The sequence below is a fragment of the Pelophylax lessonae genome (genome assembly GCF_965119305.1).
Source record: "Pelophylax lessonae genome assembly, chromosome: 2".
NCBI lineage: Eukaryota > Metazoa > Chordata > Amphibia > Anura > Ranidae > Pelophylax > Pelophylax lessonae.
In genome coordinates this window covers 434,558,227-434,579,699 of record NC_138769.1, presented here as the reverse complement: position 1 = coordinate 434,579,699, position 21,473 = coordinate 434,558,227, and the positions used below count along the sequence as shown (strand labels likewise).

The window sequence follows — 21,473 nt, the reverse complement described above, 5'->3', positions numbered from 1 at the left end:
GCACAGCGTCAGAAGCTCCAGGCTGACCAGAGACATTTATCTACTCCTTGGTACCAGGTCGAGGAGAGAGTGTGGTTGTCAACCCATAATCTCAACCTCAGGATGCCCACTCCAAAACTGGCACCCATTTTTGTTGGTCCTTTTCGCATCCTTCGCAAGGTGAACCCGGTGGCCTATGCCCTTGGTCTTCCCCCTGGCATGCGTATTTCCAATGTCTTTCACATGTCACTTTTGAAGCTACAGGTTTGCATTCGCTACACTTCTTCACTTCTCCACCCTCGTCCCATTTCTGTAGGCAATTATGAGGAGTATGAGGTTAGCAGCATTTTGGATTTTTGTCTGTTCCGAGGTCAGGTTCAATACCTGGTGTACTAGAAGGGTTATGGTCCTGAGGAGCACTCCTGGGTTCCCACCACTAATGTTCATGCTCCCGCCCTTCTCTGCTCTTTCTATGCTCGCTTTCCTCAGAAACTGTTTTTTGCACCGCGGAGGAGGGGTCATTGAGGGGGGGATACTGTCAAGGTCTTACACTGCCCTCCTGTTGGCAGCCATCTTGGACATGTGCAGACTGCTGCCTCTTATAAACTCTGATTGCATCATCACTTGCCTGCTGCCTGGGTGTCGCACAGTGATGATGCTGCACACCTGACTATATCTATCACCTTATGAGTTGCAGTCCTTGCCCTTGCGTTTGTGCTCCAAGGTGCATCTCTCCTAGCAGTCTTCTGTTCTCTGTGTTCCTCCATGTATGACCTGGCTTGGTTGATGACTCTCTTGGCTCTCAACCCCGCATTGGCTGATGACCCCACATCGGCAGACTACCCGCTTCTGGACTCGACCTCGCTTGGATGACAACCTATTTCTGGACTTGACCCCAGCTTTTTCCTAATCTTGCTTTCTCACACTTGCTGTGCATTTATTGTTGCTTGCTTCAATTAACTGCTTTATTTTACCTGCATTCCCATGTGTTCTGGTTTCCTGGCACCCTGTTACACACGGAGTGGCAGTTCAGCTCGGATGCCCCCATAGCAAGCTACTTTTTGTGGGGGCACTCAACAGGAGGGAGGGGCCAGGAGTTCCAGCCAGGGACCAGAGAAGAGGAGGATCTGGGCTGCCCTGTGTAAAACCACTGCACAGAGGAGGTAAGTATAACATGTTTGTAATTTGAAAAAAAAAAAGACTTTACAATCAATCTGTTTCAAATCATATTGACCAGCTAGTCATTGTATGACAAGGTACAGATACAACGAGGATGTGGTATTTCCAAATATTGTAATATCAGCACCAAATAAAAAAATAACTTTGTGGCACAACCAAGATCAGTAATGAAACCTTGAGCAACAGCCATTGATTCCACCAAATTAAGGGAACTACAAACGACAGCATTAGGAAAAAACAGTTTCTTCTATTTAGGCCTAGTACCTGTACACTGAAATTAATCAGAAAATGCCTTCCTTTGGAGACAGCATAGATTCCATATCTGATAACAATCATATCCACAGGGGAATAAAGACACCAACTAGAGAAGCCTAGTATATGTCAAGGCAAGCTAGAATACTTCTGGTTTCCTGGTCAATTTTGTAGGATGGTAATGTTGTGATTTGTCCACTGACCTGAAGAAGGCACACTGTTGCTTGTTCAGGCTCACAGGAACACATAGGGGGCAAATGTTTTCTCCTCTCCTGGGCTCCAGGCAAGCCAATCTGGGAAGGTCGGCATCTTCCATTAGACGTCGAAATCTCAAAAATTTTAGCAGTCATCTTGACACAGAAGAATCTTATATTGCATTTTCTGCATGATTCAGTACACCCACAGTTTAGGAGTAGGTCAAGGACAGAGCAAGTGTAGTATTAAGACAAGGTATCCGGTGAGTAGGGAAAATGAAGGTTTTCTTTTGCAGGGTCCTATTGTTTGCCAATTTGTTAAGCTGCCTCGTACCACTAGATGGATTGCCTACTGGCATTTCGAGTTCCGTACAGTGTACCCTCTCTAAGTAAGCGTTTCTTGCACATGCAAAGGCCTGTAAATCTACATTGCTTATCTTGGCTGAAGAAGTGCTTTATTGGTACCACTACCTTTCTGTCTAAACAAGTAAGTTGAAATTCCACCTGTGCCATTGCATACCCTGTTAGTATGTTAAAGCAAACATATGGCTAGACTCCTTTCACTTTCTTTGTATACTTGGTAAGTCTCACCTAGAATTAGGCTGTCTATCATATACATGAGCCTATAGGAATGTGAGAGGGTAGAGGAGGTAGTGGAAAACTCTGATGCTACCTAAAAGTGTTAGCGCTTTGTCCGAATGTCAGAATGACCTTATATTCAGTCATAATGTCAGAATGATCTTATAATCAGTCATAAGGGCCATGTTTTGGAGTCTGCTGCAGGTAAGCCTGTACTTTAAATCCACAGTAGTTTAATTTTTTTCACACAACAAAGTCACTTTAAATCATGTTATTTGCATATTCTTTATTATTAAGGTTTTTAAGAACTCTAGTTCAAACCAAAATTTTCTATAGCTTGCATAATAACAGAACGGCCTAGTTTCTAAAGCTAGAAGCGTTGCTAATATGCAGATTAGCTAATTTCCTAAACCAGATGCTCAGCATAAATATTTTTTTTTTCTTTGGCTCTCTCTAACAGTACAAAAAGTGAACTTTTAGAAGAGCTATGTCTATGCCCAATCCAATTCTTGAATTATGACAGAGTATTTTAAGTCTAGCAAAGAGCATAAAACAATAAGTAGCTCAATAGGATAGGATAATCCAGTTATATCATGCATTTAACATTGTTGTTAAAATATTGAACTGATAAACATGTTGTTCCCAATGGATATGGGTCATTGCCTAAAGTGAATATATTAGTTTAATTGTCTTTTGCACCCTGTACAAAACTGCATAATATATTAGGTGTAAATATTCCTTAAACATACCTTCCTATTACATTAGAATTGGCACTTGAACAGGCATAACTGTCAAGAGCACTTGCCATAAACCAGTGCAACTGGAGAAGAATGGCCTCAATTTGTATGCCGCTACTCAGAGAATGATACCATTAATGACACCTAAAAGGAAACCATAACTAAAACAAATGTTGTGAAGATTTGATTATCCTTTGCTCATGGAACATTCAATTTTAACAGCCACTCATTTAAGAGGCTAATTCAGTATTCATGTGGCTAAGATATTTACATAGAAAAAGCTTGAATATATCAGTGCTAAATGATGATATGCATTGTAGGATCTGGTACATTTAGTTCACAAGTAAAATATGATTTTTAATATTACGGTTATATTAAGTTTTATGCAAGTGAGAAAAATAGCTTAATGAGCAGATAAGCTGCAAGATTAAGAGCAAATAATAGTGGAAATCATAAACTTACTGGTAACCCAGGATTTGTTACAGTGCAGAAATTGAATATTTTCACATTATCAGAACAATATGGAATTGCTGTTCAAAAAATAAGTACATTTTGATAGTTGTAAAGTAAATTCAATTCTGAACCATTTACAACAACTTAGTATACAGTACTGTGCAAAAGTTTTAGGGGCCGGTGTGAAAAAATGCTCAAAATTAAGAATGCTTTTAGAAAAAGAAGTGTTAATAGTTTATTTTTATAAATTAACAAAATGGAAAGTAAAATGAACAGAAAAGAAATCCAAATATATTCACTATTTGGTGTGAGTATATCAATTCTTCTAGGTACACTTGCACACAGTTTTTGAAGGGACTCAACAGGTAGGTTGTTCCAAATATCTTGTAGACCTAACTACAGTGTCAAATCCTTCTGTTTCTTCATGTAATCCCAGACAGACTCAATGGTTTTGAGATCAGGGCTTAGTGGGGGCAACACCATCACTTCCAGGACTCCTTGTTCTTCTTTACACTAAAGATAGTTTTAAATGACATTGGCAGTATGTTTGGGGTCATTGTCATGCTGCAGATTAAATTTGGGACCAATCACATCACGCCTCCCTGATGATATGGCATTATGAATAAATATCTGCTTGTATTTCTCAGCATTGATGACACAAATGATCCTGACCTGAAATGCAGCCCCAAACTTGCAAGAAACTTCCACCATGCTTCACTGTTTCCTGCAGACACTCATTACTGTACTACTCTCCAGCCCTTTGGCAAACAAACTGCCTGCTCTAGCCAAATATTTTAGATTTTGACTCATCAGTCCGGGCACCTGCTGCCATTTTTCTGCACCCCAGTTCTTATGTTTTTGTGTATTGTTGAGTTGCTTAGCCTTGTTACCACATAAGGGGTACGGTCTTTTGGCCACAATTCTTCCATGAAGACCACTTCTGGCCAGACTTCTCTGAACAGTAGATGGGTGTACCTGGGTCCCACTTGTTTCTGCCAGTTCTGTGCTGATGGCACTGCTGGACATCTTACAATGTCAAAGGGAAGAAAGCACGGTGTGTCTTTTATTTGCTCATTCCTTGGCTGACCAGTGCATCTTTAGTCCTCAACATTGCCCGATCAATGGTGTTCTCAATGCTGAGATGTACAGCCAGATTATCAGGTAGGTCTGTGATTGGCTCCAAATTAATTCTGCAGCAGAACAACAACCCCAAACATGCAGCCAATGTCATTAAGAATGATCATCAGTGTAAAAAAGAATAAGGAGTTCTGAAAGTGATGGTTTGGCCCCAGAGAGCCCTGATCTCAAAATCATTGCATCTGTCTGAGATTATATGAAGTGACAGAAGGATTTGAGGCAACCTTCATCCACAGAAGATCTGTGGTTAGTTCTCCAAGATGTTTTGAACAACCTACCTGCCGGGGTTCTTCAAAAACCATATGCAAGTGTACCTAGAAGAACTGATGCTGGTTTGAAGCCAAAGGGTAGTCACACCCTGTGATTCGATTTTGATTTGATTTAGATTTTTCTTCTGTTTTCTCACCTTGCATTTTGTTAATTATTAAAAATAAACTATATATATATATATCAGGTCACCTGTGGCCAGGTGATGACTGCACCCTGTTGAAGGCAGGGGTGCAGCGCAAGGTAGTGAACCCAATAGCAGACTGCTGCGGATGGACCGAAACGTGAGCCCAAGATTCCCCAGGGCACGGAGTCTAAGACGCAGCATGTGTTCACCAGAGCCTCTAGTGGTGAGGATGGACGTGGCTGCAGCTGGGCCCAGGTCGCGGCCCCTGGGGTCCCCCGGGTCTCCGTAGGGAGAGAAGGGAAGCAGCCACTCAGGACACACAGAATGGTGATGGGTAAGCCGAGGTCGGGGTAACAGGCAGACAAGGGTAGTCAAGGGACAGGCCAAAGGTCAGGGTAACAGGCAAACAGGAATAGTCAGAGACAAGCCAAAGTCGGTACACAGAAGAGTAGTTCAAGCACACGGCAAACATGAAACTAACACTGTTGAATAGCAAAGCAGACCTGCAGTGCACTGGTTAATATAGACTTCCTTTGATGACCTGGGTGGGGCAGGAACAGGAAGTAGAGATGATAAAAAGGAAACAGAAATGCAGTCTGACCTCTAATACAGACATGATGGGACAGATAAGTTTGCCAAACTATTGCAAGTCCATGACAATATATATATATATATATATATATATATATATATATATATATATATATATATATATATATATATATATAATTCTTACTTCATCGCATCTGTTTACACCTGCCTAAAACTTTTGCACAGTACTGTATTAAAGTGCACACTGTAGATTTCAGCAAAATTAGGGCCTGTGTTGTCAGGCTTTGTTTTGATAGCATCAATTCTATTGCAAGAAATGATATAGCAAGAAATACTGTATTAGATTAAATCTGCACTTTACACTTTTTCAGGTGGAGTAGAATATTTGCAGTTGCACTGCATTTGACAGAGAAAAATGAGAGTACTTTGAATAGGAACAAACTTCTAATAGGCTTTTACAGACTGATGAAACAGGTTTTGGGATGTAAGTGCTCCCTTTGATTCTTTTGTTTGTGTGACACAAAAGACCAGACAGAAGTCTACAGTACAAATGACTATGGGGCAAGCAAGGTACTCTGAAGTATAGCATTGTGCATAGATGCAAACAATGTGGGTATAAAAAAATATACAAATGACAGCATTACGAAACATTTTTTATTTTGCCTTTTCAGCACAATGGTTGCAGCCAGTCACACATTGCAAAACAGCAAAAGTGACTCATTTAATTATTGCTTTTGATAACCAAGTAATGTTGGTTAATCAGCAAGTCTTCACAAGATCTTTTCTTGGAAGTATTCAATATCATGTGTTGTAAAATCTTTACATTTGACCAGCTGTCATATAGCTTTTTCTATATAAAAAAATAAATCACTCATGAACCGTGTGTAAACACTGTCCATTTTAAAGTGAGCCCAGGAGGATGAATGACCAGATCTTTAACTGCTCTTGCCTTAAGCAAAATCTGCCCATCTATGAATACCTTACGTAATGCTAAAGTAGAAAAAGCCACCCAATATAATAGTAGTAGAGCATTAATAGCCAACAACTGATACTAAAATTAATCTAGTAATTTACATTATTTTAACAACCATAGCTAAAGAACTGGGTGATTTTTATTGAGCCTTGATTGCCAGAGCACAGGATTAGAAAAGTTCTTATTTACAAAGTTCAAGGGTAATGTGGAATTAACTACAAAGACCAGATCATAATAACTGGAATATTTAGAATCTAATTGTCTTATATAGAAAGATACATTATGGCAGTTATTTGCACATGTTTGAGGGCCCATTCACACCTATGCATTGTGACAGCATGCACATTAATAAACAATACCGTGACACATATGCACCAGTCCATGTGCAGTGTTTTGCAGTGTCATTAATTGTAATTGGCACGCAAACCATTGTACAGTAGCGCTTAATGCACCACAGAGCATCATAACATATGTACCCTGTGTTGTGTTGTGCTGCATTAATAAAAAGGAACATATACTTTTATATTCATTGCAGTATGTTCACAGCCTATCCATAATGATTGGGCTGCTTTAACACAATGCATGTTAACAAATGCCATAACATGTGTAATTCATGGTAACAGAATGCATAAGTGTACATGGGCCCTGGTGTTGTGAGTTTCTGCACCTTGCTATCACACTTGATGTCACTGGGAAACGAGAAGCTACTATTTCTGCTCTACCTAATGTAGAACTGTAGTCAGTTTATGGACATTCAAATAGCTACACATTCCTATCAAGCAGTAAATTACCTTTAAAACAAGTCCTGGCTGATCTCTTTAGAAGTATAAATCATAAAATTATGCATCCTCAAAATTTACAGTATAAAATACTTTCACATTTTTTTTTAATAATTCAGTTCTTTCTTATTTTCTCCTCCTTTCTCTATTGTAAACATTAGAAGGATAAAAAGGTGGTGAGACTTGGCCTGAGTTACTTCACTGCCTTACTTGTGACCTTTAAGGTTGAATTGTTTGACAGTAGATGTAACTACACTAAGTTGAAAAATAATTTCAGAGCTCATTATTTACTGATTATTACTGTAGGAATGTGCATTTAAAGGAGTTTTAAAGTCTCATGGTTTTTCACCTGAATGCATTCTATGCATTCAGGTGAAAACCCTTTGGTGCTGCAGCTGCCCCCCAGACCCCCCCATTACCTGAACCCGATCGTTCCAACGATGAGCATGAGCCCAGCAAGTCCAGCCGCTCTCTTGGGTCCTCATTGGATAGATTTATGGCAGCGTGAGCCATTTGCTCCCGCTGCTGTCAATCAAATCCTGTGACACGGGAGCGAAGGGACGGGGCCGAGTCTCCCTGTTCGTGTCAATGGGTGCAGCAGCGGGACTCGTGACCGTGCCTGCATGGGTGCCCCCATGGAAAATGTCTCTCTGTGGGGGCACCCAATGAAGAGGAGGATCCAGGAGCGACACCAGGGCACACCAGAAGAGGGGGATCGGGGCTGTACTGTGCAAAACCCTTGCACAGAGCAGGTAAGTAAAACATGTTTGCTTTTTTGCACACAAAAAAAGAACCCTTACAATCACTTTAAATGTCTATAACCTGGGTACAGTTCTACTACTACTAAATAATGATAACTAATATCTTGCAAACTGTAGAATTGTTGAAGTGCCTGCATTTCCCACACATTTTTAATTGCAAACCCCTAAAGTTTTTGATGCATTGAAAATTCCAAATATTTTATCACAGCTGACTTTCCTAGTTTTGTTTTATATTAACTCTGGCAGACTGTTTGTATCATTGACATATTATCTCTGTCAGTTTTATTGCATTGTCATTTTTAGTCACTGTCAAAAACCACATATTTCCTTCAAATCTGATTTTTAGCCTTTTTTTCATTGCAGGTATCAATGATATAACCTGTGGGACAGTTTTTCTTGAGTTATTTTGAATAGTTTAGACACTGCCAAACTGATATAAAAAATCAACAGAGGCTAAACTGTGCAAGTTTGTCAGATAAAACTGAGAAAGAAAAGTCATAAAGGGTGATTTACTAAAGAAGTACATGTTCACCTAGCCAAGAAAACTTACATCTACCTGGGACATCAAATCCAATCCAATCCAAAATTTTAAAGTAGACCAAGAATGAATAAGTTAGTATTTTGAGACTAGTTTAGTGATTTAGCTGGGAGGTGTCAGGGTGCCAGGAAACCAGACCACATGTGGTGCAGATAAACCGGGGCTGAGGGAATTCCACCTAAGATCTGCCCCTTAAAGGACCATAGGTGCGAGAGTTTCCCGGACGGGTCGGACAAAATTTCAGGAAATGCCCACCAAAACCGCAATACAGACACTGGCCCTCCTTCCTCCTAAAAGCCCACTCAGCCTTGGAAAGGTGAGGGAACCCCAGCTGCATGGGTTCACAGCCAGACGCACCATCCCAAGGAAGCATGGGAGGTGTGGGAGAATTGTGTGGTAAAGAAAATGTAGGAGCCAATCTGGTAGGTCTTCTCAGGCGCTCCTTAAACAATGGTCTCTTCCTGAGCCTGGTATTGATCAAATTCAGGAAATGAGAGCCTCAAGCTCGTCAGGGAGATCCTTCAATGCCTGGGAGAGACCATGAGAGAAGACAGCTGCCAGAGCTTCATCATTCCAGCCCACCTCTGCTGCCAAGGTACGAAATTCAATGGATGGTATACTCAGCAACAGTTTGTATACCCTGTTAAATAGACAAGAGCAGCTTAGCAGCACAGGCAGAGCGAGCAAGCACATCAAATACCCTACGAAAGGAGGCAACACAACTCGGGTAATCGAGTATCACAGGGTTATCGTTCTCCCATAAGGGATTCCCCAGGTCAAGACCTTGTCTAAGAGCAATGAGATTAGGAAGCCCACCTTGGACCTGTCAGAAGGAAATGCCTGAGAAACCATCTCATAATAAATGCCCACTTGATTTAGGAAGCCACGACACTGACTCGGTTCACCTCCATAGCGCTGCGGGAGGGGGCTGAACCAGTCATCTCTCTGGTAACAGCAAGTCCAGCTGCAACTGCAGGAGAAGGAGTGGCAAAAGGAGCAGCAGCAGGTGCAACAACAGGAGGAACCACCGACCTAGCAGCACCAGTAGCAAAGTGTGCTGTGTGTGCAAGCAACGTCTGCAATGCCTGAGCAAACTGATACAAAAGGTAATCTATTTGATTATGCCTGGTAACCAGCATGGGGAATGTAGGAGCACCTGCATCATGCGGATTCATGGCCCTTGTGTACTGTCAGGTAGCGATGAGCTTTGAGTTTGATTTGAACGTAATTTCGACTTGAACATCAGCTGTTTGTGTGTTCGCTGAACACACAAACAAATGGGGCCGGGAAGTTAGCCGGCCGATGAGCGCCCCATAATGCAATGCGCTGGGGCAGTGAATAAATTAGTGATGGTCTGATTATTGGCCAAAGCATGCACATGACCTGTATGCTTTGGCCAATCACAGCACAGTGTCCTGTTAGAGGCCTGATTGGCCAAAGGCAAGCTGCCTTTAGCCAACCATGGCTCAGGGGCTAAGTCCACGCCCCACACTATATAAGGCTGCTGCTTACACGGCATCCCTGTATAGTGTATGATAATAAAAGTTAGACAGATAGTTAGTGGATAGTGGGTTGAGTTAGTTGAGTGCAGTCAGTGTAGTGAACAGACATACCCCACTTTTATAATGTATAGATATTTTGTAGTCCTGGGTCACCTCTCAGTGCTCCCCGCACCCGAAAAATAGAAAAAAAAAACACGCTCCCGTCTCTTCACACGCCTCCCACATAATGAGCTGTTTGAGCTGTGACAGCTCTTTTATAGGAAAGGAGCAGGGACACCCCGCCCCTTCTGAAGTCATGAGCACCCCATAATGCACTGCGCTGGTGCAGTGAATAAATTACTGACATCACGTGAGAAGGGGTGGTACCACCAGGTGATGTAACCAGGTGTCCCGCCCCTTTCCTATAAAAGAGCTGTCACAGGTCAAACAGCTCATTATGCGGAGTTGGGAGCGTTTTTTTTTTCTTTTTTTCTATTTTTCAGGTGCGACGGGTGATGTGATTGATGATGGATTTACATCTGGGAACACTATTTTTTATTTTTATTTTTTAATAAAGGACTTGTGAAAAACTGGCTTTTGCCTTTATTTTTTATGTACACTTTTTTGGTGAATGGGTACGGGTACAATGTACCCGATATCCATTCACATAGGGGGGCAGGATCTGGGGGCCCCCTTGTTAAAGAGGGCTTCCAGATTCCGATAAGCTCCCCACCCACAGACCCCACTAACCACAGCCCAGGGTGTGTCCAGAAGAGGCTCTTGTCCCCATCAACATGGGGATAAGGTGCTTTGGGGGGCACCCCAAAGCATCCTCCCCGTGTTGAGGGCAAGCAGCCTGGTATGGTTCAGGAGAGGGGGAGCACTCCCTCATCCCCCCATCCTGGCCAGCCAGGCTGCTTGCTAGGATAAGGGTCTGGTATGGATTTTGGGGGGCCCCACACTGTTTTTTTTTTTTTTTTTTGGCGTGAAGGGCCTGGTATGGACTGGGGGGACCACATGCCATTTTTTTCATGTTTTTTTTTTCTGTCTTGCTGGGAACCAACAATACATTACAGCCGCGAGCAATTTTGAATTACATTTTTTCCTTTAGAAATGTCAGTATTGCTGCAGCAGGCTACATACATTGCACAAGTGCGCCACTTTACAGGCACACTAAGGGGACCCCCCCAGGCACAATATTTAAAGGAATTTTTCATTTTTATTGTTTCACTTTAAGCATTTAAATCACTGCTCCTGTAAAACGATCATTTTTTTAAAAAAATTTTTGCATTACCCAGGTCCCTATACACATTTTATGGGCTATAACTTGAATTTAAGCCTTTAAAATTAGGACTTTTGATTTTTCATGTGCGAGTCCCATAGACTTCAATGGAGTTTGAAAGTTCTAACAAACTTTTCCCCCGTTAGTGGTGTTCTGGTTCGAACCAAACTGGCGGGTGTTCGGCTCATCACTACTGTCAGGGTGCTGGGGAAATTTTGGAGATGTTGCTGAGGTTGATGTGGCAAGCTTTGGAAAGTGATTAAATGTGGGACCAAAAGGAGAGTTCAGAGTCCCGGATAACTTTTAGCACCCTAGCATGCGGGGATGGGTTGATGATTGTGCCACTGATCTCAACAGAGAAGTCAGGGGAAGGGACATGTGGGGAGGGGGGTTAATATGAGCTCAGTTTTGGACAGGTTGAGTTGGGGAAGTATTGTGACATCCAGACTGATATGTTGGTTAGTAAATTAGTGATGTGTGAGGAGACTGCTGTGTGAGCTGCGGGGTAGAGAGAGAAAGATTTGGGTGTCGCCAACGTAGAAATATTTTTGAACATCAGCTGACCCAGGGAGGAGGTGTGGATCGAGAATAGAAGAGGTCCAAGAACAGAACCTTGGGGGGCTCTGACGGGGAATGGAAGAGGAGAGGAGGAAGTAGAATTGTAAGTGACACTGAAGGTGCAGTGGGATAGGTAGGAGGTTAGAGCCAGCAAAGAGCATAGCCACAGAGACCAAAGGAGTAAAGTTTTTTGAGGAGGAAGGGGTGGTCAACCATATCAAAGGAAGTTGAAAGATCCAAAAGTGGAAGTACAGGATAGTGTTCATTGTTTTTTGTTGTTAGTATATCTGTTATGAGTTATAGGAAAGCAGTTTCTGTGAAGCGTTGAGGGTGAAATCCAGACTGAAGGGGATCAAGAAGGTTATTCCTAATGAGGTAGTCAGTCAGTTGGTTGCAGACCAGGCATTCAAGGAGTTTGGAGGAAAAAGGGAGCAAAAAGATGGGGCATAGGTTAAGATTGGTGGTGTAGCAGAGCATCCCAGAGAGAGCTGGGAAAAGTCCTGTTCAGGGTTTATACATCCCCCTGGCACCTCTCATACACCTTTAGGGATCTCTGATCCATGATCCAGTTCGGATCTTGGTCCTATCCCCCAGGCCAATTAAAACTCACCTGAGACATACAGCCAGGGCTCTCTCAGCCTGGGAAATCAGACAACATTTGTCTAGGAGAGCAGAAGGTTGGTAAAAGCTGTCAGATTGTGTCTGTGGAAGCTGACAAGCTGTAGGCTTGCTCAGCCTGTTAGTGAGAGCCTGCATTGTGTGTAGTAAGCGCCAGGATACGGCTAGGTTTTTGTTTTGTTATTATTTCTCCTGCTTGTTTTTCCTTAAAGCACTGTACAGCACTTGTATATAAACTTGTATATAGCACCAATAAACACTGCACTGTTTGTCACTACCTCACTGGATTTGTTATCTGTGCCTGAAAGACTGCTTATCCCAGGGAGCTTTGCACCTGCTACCTGTTCCCTAGCTTACATGGGGTTCAAGGAGGGCTTTTTAAGTGTGGTTTTAAAGAGTGCATGTTTTAGAGAGTTGGGGAAGATGCCAGAAGAAAGGGAACGATTAAAGACGTGGGTTAGAGGGTGTAGGGTAGAGGGTGACCACAGTATTTTAGAGTATTATATCTCATTCATCCTAATCAAGGGATCGGTGATCCTAGCCAATCACAGCAAATAACTGTTGCCAATGTGTACTCATGAGAAGGAAAATAGGAGAGTTGACACTGCTAAATTGTTTTTAAGAATGCATCATTTTTAGTGTCGACTCTTTTTAACAGTTTTTCTCTTCACATCCCCATCAGAGTCTGTGTAAACAGACACCTCTGGCCTTGGTGTACATCTGCATGTAGCTGCCAGTGCCGACCTTACCATAGTGATTATATTTCTCTAATGACAAATGCCAGGCAATAGAGTTGGAAAGATTTAGATCACAGAATAGAAGCATATATTTGTGATTTAAAGTACCTAGTGCCGCATTCCTAACAGTTCCATGCACTTCTACCATTACGCCTGTTAATCACCAGTTAATCATTGTTGTTTTGGGCATTTATACAATAAGAATGCCAGGTATTTGTAAATGTATTTGAAGAGCAAATATTCAAACTAAATTTCATTCATTACCATTCAGCATCTGTTCAGCAAGAGCCTGAGCATTCCTGTTGGCCTCTTGAAGCTTTCTGCTTTTCTCTGGCTTCTCTCTGTCTATGGCCTATGGCAAAAATAAACTGTATTTACAACAAGTCATTTCTCCTAAAAATGTGTGATGTAATAAAGATCATCATGTGACAGAGGTAAAAATGACTTACTTTAACTTTCTTTGTGAGGTCTGAGAGGTCTCCTTCCTTCCGAAGTATTGCAAATTCAGGACTTTGCAGAACAGCTTCAGAACGTGTCATCCAGCTGTGCAATTCTGTTAAATCCACATCAAATCTAAAGAAAATACAACATTTATTAAAAACAAAAATGCTAAGAACCATATTCAGGTAAAGAAACCTAATACCATAAGGCCAATGCAATTTCTGAGAAAATATGACTTTCTATAACGTAAATATACACATTTGAAAAACTGTCTCAATGCTTCTAACAGTCATACACTTGTGTAAAAATTGAGAAACTTGGGAGGTGTTTGTAAGCACACCTTCTGATCATCAGCATGTCATATTTGTCAATGGTTGTTAATTAGGGAGGCTTATTTGTAAATTAGCAGCCTAGCCAGTGACAGAAACTTAGGCAAATGTGGAAACGCCTTTTGATCTGTTGCGTTTCTCTGGCTTCTCCAAGTCTATGGCCTAAGTTAAAAAAAAGTTCTAATTTTTAAACAGTTAACTAAGCTGTGATCATTCTTCCTTTGCTGCAATACTGCACTACTATCTGCATGGAGTTTGTAGGTTCTACTTGTGCTTGCATAGATCCTTTATCTGCTCAGGTTCTTCTCACAGTCCATAATAGACGTGTAGGCTAATTGGCTCCCAGCCAAAAAACTACTTTCACTGTGTGTACTACTGTAGTAGAGACATTCGGCTTCAGTGCTATAAAACAAGAATAAATTAAAAGCAATTACTAGGGATCAAAAATCTCTGCCATTAGAAATAGGAACAATAAGTTTCTTGTTTAGACCAGAATTTCTCTTTCAACAAAAAAAAAAAAAAAAAATGCACAGAATATGCAGATAAGCTGTTATCAGACATGTTTGGTTTAAATCATGTTACACTAAAAAATTTTAATTTTGAGAATGGCATTTATATTTACTACCATTTAGTTTAATATATGCATCCTCTATAACAATTGTTTTAGATCCCAGATGAAAGGTCCCATGCTATTTCTAAACCACATACAAACAAGGTTTTATTTTTTTTTTTTAAGTAGAGATAATAATTTAATTTATAATTTCTCTGTTCATAGCAATTCACATAGCAAACGAAACAGCAGAGGTAACATGCACTTAAATCAAACAGAACAGTGGAACAAATAGAAAACGTGCAGGCTTATGCAGTTAGACCATGAGCCTTACTGTATGTACAGTGACTTATGAAAATCACTTAAAATTATTAACATAATTCTAAGTGCTATAGCATATTTTCATATTCTTTGCACTGTCACAGAAAAATATGAAAAGTAATCAGTCTCATGTTAAAAGTTTAATGTCTTCCTACTTGGATTTTTGAAACACCTGGCTGCTGCAGCAGCAGTATTGCAAGATAGTCAGGGAGCTATACTACCCAAAACCTATTACATTTCAGGCAATGTATTTCAGTATTGTTTGGTGATCCCTTCCTGCACTATATCTATCCAGACTCTGGGATTTATGCACATCTTGATTATCATCTACGGCTGAAGGACTGTGGGACTTTACATTATATTCATTTATTTGTAACTTTTGATTTGAATCATTTTAGTCCTTATCATTCATTTAAGCTGTGGTGGTGGTTACATATGACTACCAGTATACACTTATTATTATTATTATTATTAATATTGATACCATCCCAACACGATGTATGGCCTCTTTTATTTGCATATTTTCTATGGCTCCTTGTGCATTTAGTGGGCTACTTTTAAATGTATATAAATTATACTACTGTTTTATTTTGTTTATATTACTCAGTCCTTGTCAGTGTTTCAGTCACCATCCCTTTCTGTGGGTGCTAAAGAGGCCAGTGGACATTATAATATGTAATTTGTGTACCGACTAGCTTAGTTCTGATGAAGGGGGTATGCTTCCAAAATGTGTCAGCTTGCCAGCATAGCGGTATTGTTTGTTGGGACATGCAATTTCTATACTGGATGGGGTCTCACATTTTTTTAATGCTCCTTTTTCTTCTACCTCATTTTGTCATCATTTACGTTTCCATACAATAAATCTCTAGTAATGCACTAGACATAGACTTTTGCACCCTCCTGTGTGTTTTCTTTATAGTTGTTTACTGGATTCCTTGGTCTGAGCAGAGCTGCAATGGCTGAGCATTCCTGACAGATGTCCACCTGTTGCAAAGTATGTTGTATATTTAGACTTTGGTTGAACTCTGAGTGGTGGAAGTGTTTGTGTGTTTGGTGCTTTAAGCCATTCCCTTTGCCAAGCATGTCAAGCTGAAAGACAGCTACATGCCCCACTTCCAACATTAGGATGAAGTTATAAACAATTGTTTTTGCCCATAGGAGGAAAAAGCAACTTATCGCGCATGGCTCATAATTCGGTAAAGCAGCATTACAGTGTAAATATGGGGACTGTGCTAAGTGCAGTAAATCCAAATATCATGGAATACAAAAGGCATTCATTTGTAACATATCATGGAATACAAAAGACATTAATTTGTAAGAAATCACCAAAAAACGGATTTTTACAGATTAACAAAACCATTATAAATTGTAAAAAAAAAAAAAAAAAGCTAAATAAAAATCAGTCATTTATTTTGTTCATCAAAATTATTTTAGCTTTCATATTTTTTACCCTGATAATGGTTTAAAAAAATTTTTTTATGCTTATCAACTCACAAAAAAATATTTTAAGAAAAGGTTTCTTTAATAACCGAAAGACTAAACTAGGCTTTCATTCAAATGAAATTCTTTCCGAGAGCAGAAGGAAGGTAAGAGGGCAGCATGCTGGTCCAACATCGACAGTTTGACATGCTTGTTCTATGCCCTTAGGATGCCTGCTTTGGTTACATCATACTGCTCAGAAAAATAACTGCTTATACACAACAGATCTGTATACACTCAGTACCAGTCAACAAGAGGTCAAAAAAATCATCTAGTACCATATGTGAAATATGTTTCCCTACAGCTAATAAATCTTAGCAAAATCATTTTGGAAAGAAGAGATAACCCTCTGGCTAAATCAACATGTCAGTTGATACAAGTCAAAAAATGTAAGCAACCTCAGAGAAACCTTGCAGAATTTAGACAAGTTCAGTGTATATACTATTTATAGAAACTGCAATTAAATCGAATGAGATAAATAAAGTTCAGAGGAAAACAAGTAATGGTGCTTTCAGGAGAAATCAAATCACCATGGTGTTAATCAGGAAAGTTGCATGGCGTTCAATTATGACTATAATATCTGTCTGTAGTCTCTTTCACTCCCCATAGGTTTTGTCATTTTACTACTTTAAAAAAAAAAAAAAAAAGGAAGGAGGTTTACTTAACTTTCCTAGGTGTGAGCATGAGTACTTGTATGGAGGAATGTGGTATATTAATTAGATTGTATGTCTGGCAAGTTCAGAGACTAATGACATTGGAACACTCTGTGAAGTGCTATGGAATATAACACTAATACATAAAGAAATTACAGTGATAGCATTTTATTTGCAACTACTGCAGCTCCAGTTACAGGTTTTGATAGAGTTTGTAAAAGTTAAAAATTCTGTCAAGTTTGTAACACTTTCTGTGTTCTTACTAGGCAGATTTCCTCTCACTTCCTGTTCTGATGATACCATCGCAAAAAAAATGTGAGGGAAATAAAAGTCTTACAGTTATTCTAACCTTTCCATTTTCTTCTAAATAATGGGACATTTTTGTTCCTATCAAAGATATCCCACCACATTGTAACCTGATGGCACATAATAAGGATACAAACAGCAATTGGCCACATGGCAGAGGTATATGTCATCTATGCACAAAATAAAAAATAAAAAAAACAAAGTTGTTATTTAAACCCAAGTTTAGTAAAAAAAAAAAAAACAGCACAAGGGACATGACTTACTATCAATCTGGTGTGTCCCTTGTGCTGCTGAGTCCTGTCCTTGTTTATTTGAAATCCTTCTCATTTTCTCCTTTGACCAACCCTACCTTAGCTGCTGTAATCTTCTGATACCTTGGGGGTTAATAAAGCCAAGGAACCTAAATTTTCACTCATTAAGAGTGCTAACTATTCCTCCCACTTCCTCCATTCGTAGATGATGTACTATAGCTTCTTTGAATGGAAAATTATCTATGAATGGATGATGGGTGGAGGAATAAAAGGTCCACCTCCTCCATTCAGATATCATTTTTCATTCAGAGAAGCTATAATACAGCTTCTATGAATGGAGGAGGTAGGTAGAAAGGGTAGCCATGGTCAACATTTATGATGAGTACAATTGACAGGTCCAGTGCTGCTATTAACCCCCTCTGTACAGGAAGGCTATGGTGGTAGGGGTAGAGGAGGGGATTTAAACTAAACGAGGAGCCATCAGCACAAAGAGACACATCTGATTGATATTAAAGTGGGTTTTAAAAGCTGGACATGTGTTAACTTAATGCATTCTATGCATTAAGGTAAAAAATGTCCCATTACTTGTATTGTCCCCCTCACAACCCCTGTATATGTAAATGAGCCCAATCTTGAATCAGCCCTGTGCCCATCTCCTGCAGCTGTCTCCTCCCTCTTTGCAAAAAAGAGGCAGCAGCGAGAGCCATTGGCTCCTATCGCTGTCAATCAAATCCTATGAGTAGGGAGTGGGAGGAGGGGCTTATCCGCGCTGTGTATGTCCATAGATGCACACAGCCCAGCTGGGGAATGAGCTTGCAGGTGCGTCCCCATGGAAAGAAGCTTCCTATGGTGGCACATGGAGAAGAGGTGGAGCCCAGAGTGACCGGCAGGGGACTGAAGAAAATGAGGTTAAGGGATGCTCTGTGCAATGCCAAACACATTTTTCAAATGCTTTAGGTCATGTTCCTTGAGCTTTTTTTTTTTTTTTCAACTAGGGCTTAAACTCGAAATTCAGGTGAAAATAATGCACAATTGTTTTTAGAAGCTGAAAGTATATAAAAAAACACAGTGTAGAACAAAGTTTTGTAACTTCTTACAGTTCCCTACATTCTCAATATGCAAATAAGCTTCCTGATAAACCTGACGATCACAATAATTAGCTGTTGACATAAAAGACATGACTTTTCTCTAGGGAGATGAAAGAAGTGAGTTATGTGCATTCTAGTAAGCCAATATCTCTAAGGCTGCAAAGTGTTTTTTCTTTTCTTGTTAGCACTGTAGAGCATTTACTTGCTATATGCACAGCACCGTCCAGTGGCTAAAGAAAAAAAAAAATAACCTGTCTAGGAAAACAATGGCAGCACTGCTCCCTTTAGGAGAAGGAGGAAAAAATTGAGCATTTTCAGGCCCAAAACCATGGTTGCTATGTGCCCCTTGGAAGAGGAGGCAAAGGCTGCATTGTGAGTCTAATCTGCACTTGGCAAAAATAAAAAGAGCTACTTCACTACTGCCTATGCAATTGATGGAGTAAAAAAAAACAGCTCCCAAGAGCCTCACTACACCCCCTCTCTTTTATGTGCAACAAAAAAGAAGATTTGGAGAAACATGGGCAGCCTGTGGCTGTAGGGTTTACAGTGGGGATCGAAAGTTTGTGCACCCCAGGTAAAAATTTGTATTAATGTGCATAAAGAAGCCAAGGAAAGATGGAAACATCTCCAAAAGGCATCAAATTACAGATTAGACAATCTTATAATATGTCAACAAAAGTTAGATTTTATTTCCATCATTGACACTTTCAAAATTACAGAAAACAAAAAAATGGCATCTGCAAAAGTTTGGGCACCCTGCAGAATTTATAGCATGCACTGCCTCCTTTGCAAGGCTGAGACCTGCCAGTGTCATGGATTGTTCTCAATCATCTTCTGGGAAGACCAGGTGATGTCAATCTCAAAGGTTTTAAATGCCAAGACTCATCTGACCTTGCCCCAACAATCAGCACCATGGGATCTTCTAAGCAGTTGCCTAGAAAACTGAAACTGAAAATAGTTGACGCTCACAAAGCTGGAGAAGGCTATAAGAAGAGAGCAAAGCGTTTTCAGATGTCAATATCCTCTGTTCAGAATGTAATTAAGAAATGGCAGTCATCAGGAACAGTGGAAGTTAAAGCAAGATCTGGAAGACCAAGAAAAATATCAGACAGGACAGCTCGCAGGATTGTGAGAAAACCAATTCAAAACCCACGTTTGACTGCACGATCCCTCCAGAAAGATCTGGCAGACACTGGACTTGTGGTACACTATTCCACTATAAAGAGATACTTGTACAAATATGGTCTTCATGGAAGAGTCATCAGAAGAAAACCTCTTCTATGTCCTCACCACAAAAATCAGGGTTTGAACTTTTCAAATGAACATATAGACAAGCCTGATGCATTTTGGAAACAAGTTCTGTGGACCGATGAGGTTAAAATTGAACTTTTTGGCCGGAATGAGCAAAGGTACATTTGGAGAAGAAGGGGCACAGAATTTAATGAAAAGAACCTCTGTCCAACTGTTAAGCATGGGGGTGGATCAATCATGCTTTGGGGTTGTATTGCAGCCAGTGGCACAGGGAACATCTCACGATTAGAAGGAAAAATGGATTCAATAAAATTTCAGCAAATTTTGGATGGCAACTTGATGCCATTTGTGAAAAAGCTGAAGTGAAAGAGAGGATGGCTTCCTCAAATGGATAATGATCCTAAACACACCTCGAAATCCACGGGGGATTACATCAAGAGGCATAAACTGAAGGTTTTGCCATGGCCTTCACAATCTCCTGACCTCAACATAAATGAAAATCTATGGATGGATCTTAAAATAGCAGTGCGTGACAGACAGTCCAGAAATGTCAGAGAACTGGAAGACTTTTGTAAGGAAGAATGGGCAAAGATACCTCAAACAAGAATTGAAAGACTCTTGGCTGGCTACAAAAAGCGTTTACAAGCTGTGATACTTGCCGAAGGGGGCAGTACAAGATATTAACTCTGCAGGGTGCCCAAATTTTTGCAGACACCATTTTTTTGTTTTCTGTTATTTTGAAAGTGTAAATGATGGAAATAAAATCTAACTTTTGTTGACAAATTATAAGAATGTCTAATCTGTAATTTGATGCCTTTTGGAGATTTTTCCATCTTTCCTTGGCTTTTTTATGCACGTTAAGACAAATATTTACCTGGGGTACCCAAACTTTCAATCCCCACTGTAAAGCTTGATGTTTTGCGGCTTCATACTGCTTTAGTTTTATTTTTTTTTAAGATTAAACTTTCCCATAGCTTTAAAGCTAATGCAGCTCCTACTTGCACCATTCAGTGCAAGTCTTTTACTGCTGGATAAAAAAAAAAATAAAAAAAAAAACAGGTGTTACACCCCAAGCTGTAACAGCAAAGTTTTTTAGTAATTAATGAGATTACAGTGCTACTGTATCTAAGCCATGCAGTAATGTAAAAAAATTAATTACACATTCAAATATGTGATCTCAGATTATTGTGTCACTAACTCTGTCTGCGAGAATTGTACTGTTTCCAAATACCACATAACATTAAAAGGCCTATCCTAAGCATGCAATTTATGGATTGATGTAAAGATAGTCTCTTGTATATTAGCTTTGAAAATGACCAGAACTGATTTTCAAGATTAACCTACAACAGATTTCACTAGGGTTGGGTTCGCAATTTTCAGACAATCAAGTCCAGACACAATCGCTCATTGCTGGTTTTTTTTTTTTTTTTTTAAGAAAGGGAGAACCATTCAGAATAGGAGTTTTCCGTGATTTTTTTGGGGATATATTTAATGAAAAAATACACATGTATGATATATTTTTTTTACTAAACCATTTATTTCAAAAGACCTGCTTAATGCATATAAATGCACAAATATGTTATTATTATTATTTTTTTTTTTTAAACGCTGATCTGCATAT

General features: G+C 40.0%; 1 protein-coding gene across 1 annotated transcript in view; it reads right to left on the bottom strand.

Annotated features, from left to right (window-relative positions):
- DMD (dystrophin) overlaps window positions 1–21,473 on the bottom strand; it is a 3,625,631-nt gene that overhangs the window by 2,211,329 nt on the left and 1,392,829 nt on the right. Inside the window, exons 18-19 of the mRNA XM_082246191.1 lie at window positions 13,633–13,756; window positions 13,448–13,535 (exon numbers count right to left, since the gene is read on the bottom strand). Of these exons, the coding sequence (XP_082102317.1) occupies window positions 13,448–13,535; window positions 13,633–13,756 (212 nt within the window). The remainder of the gene's footprint in view (window positions 1–13,447; window positions 13,536–13,632; window positions 13,757–21,473) is intronic.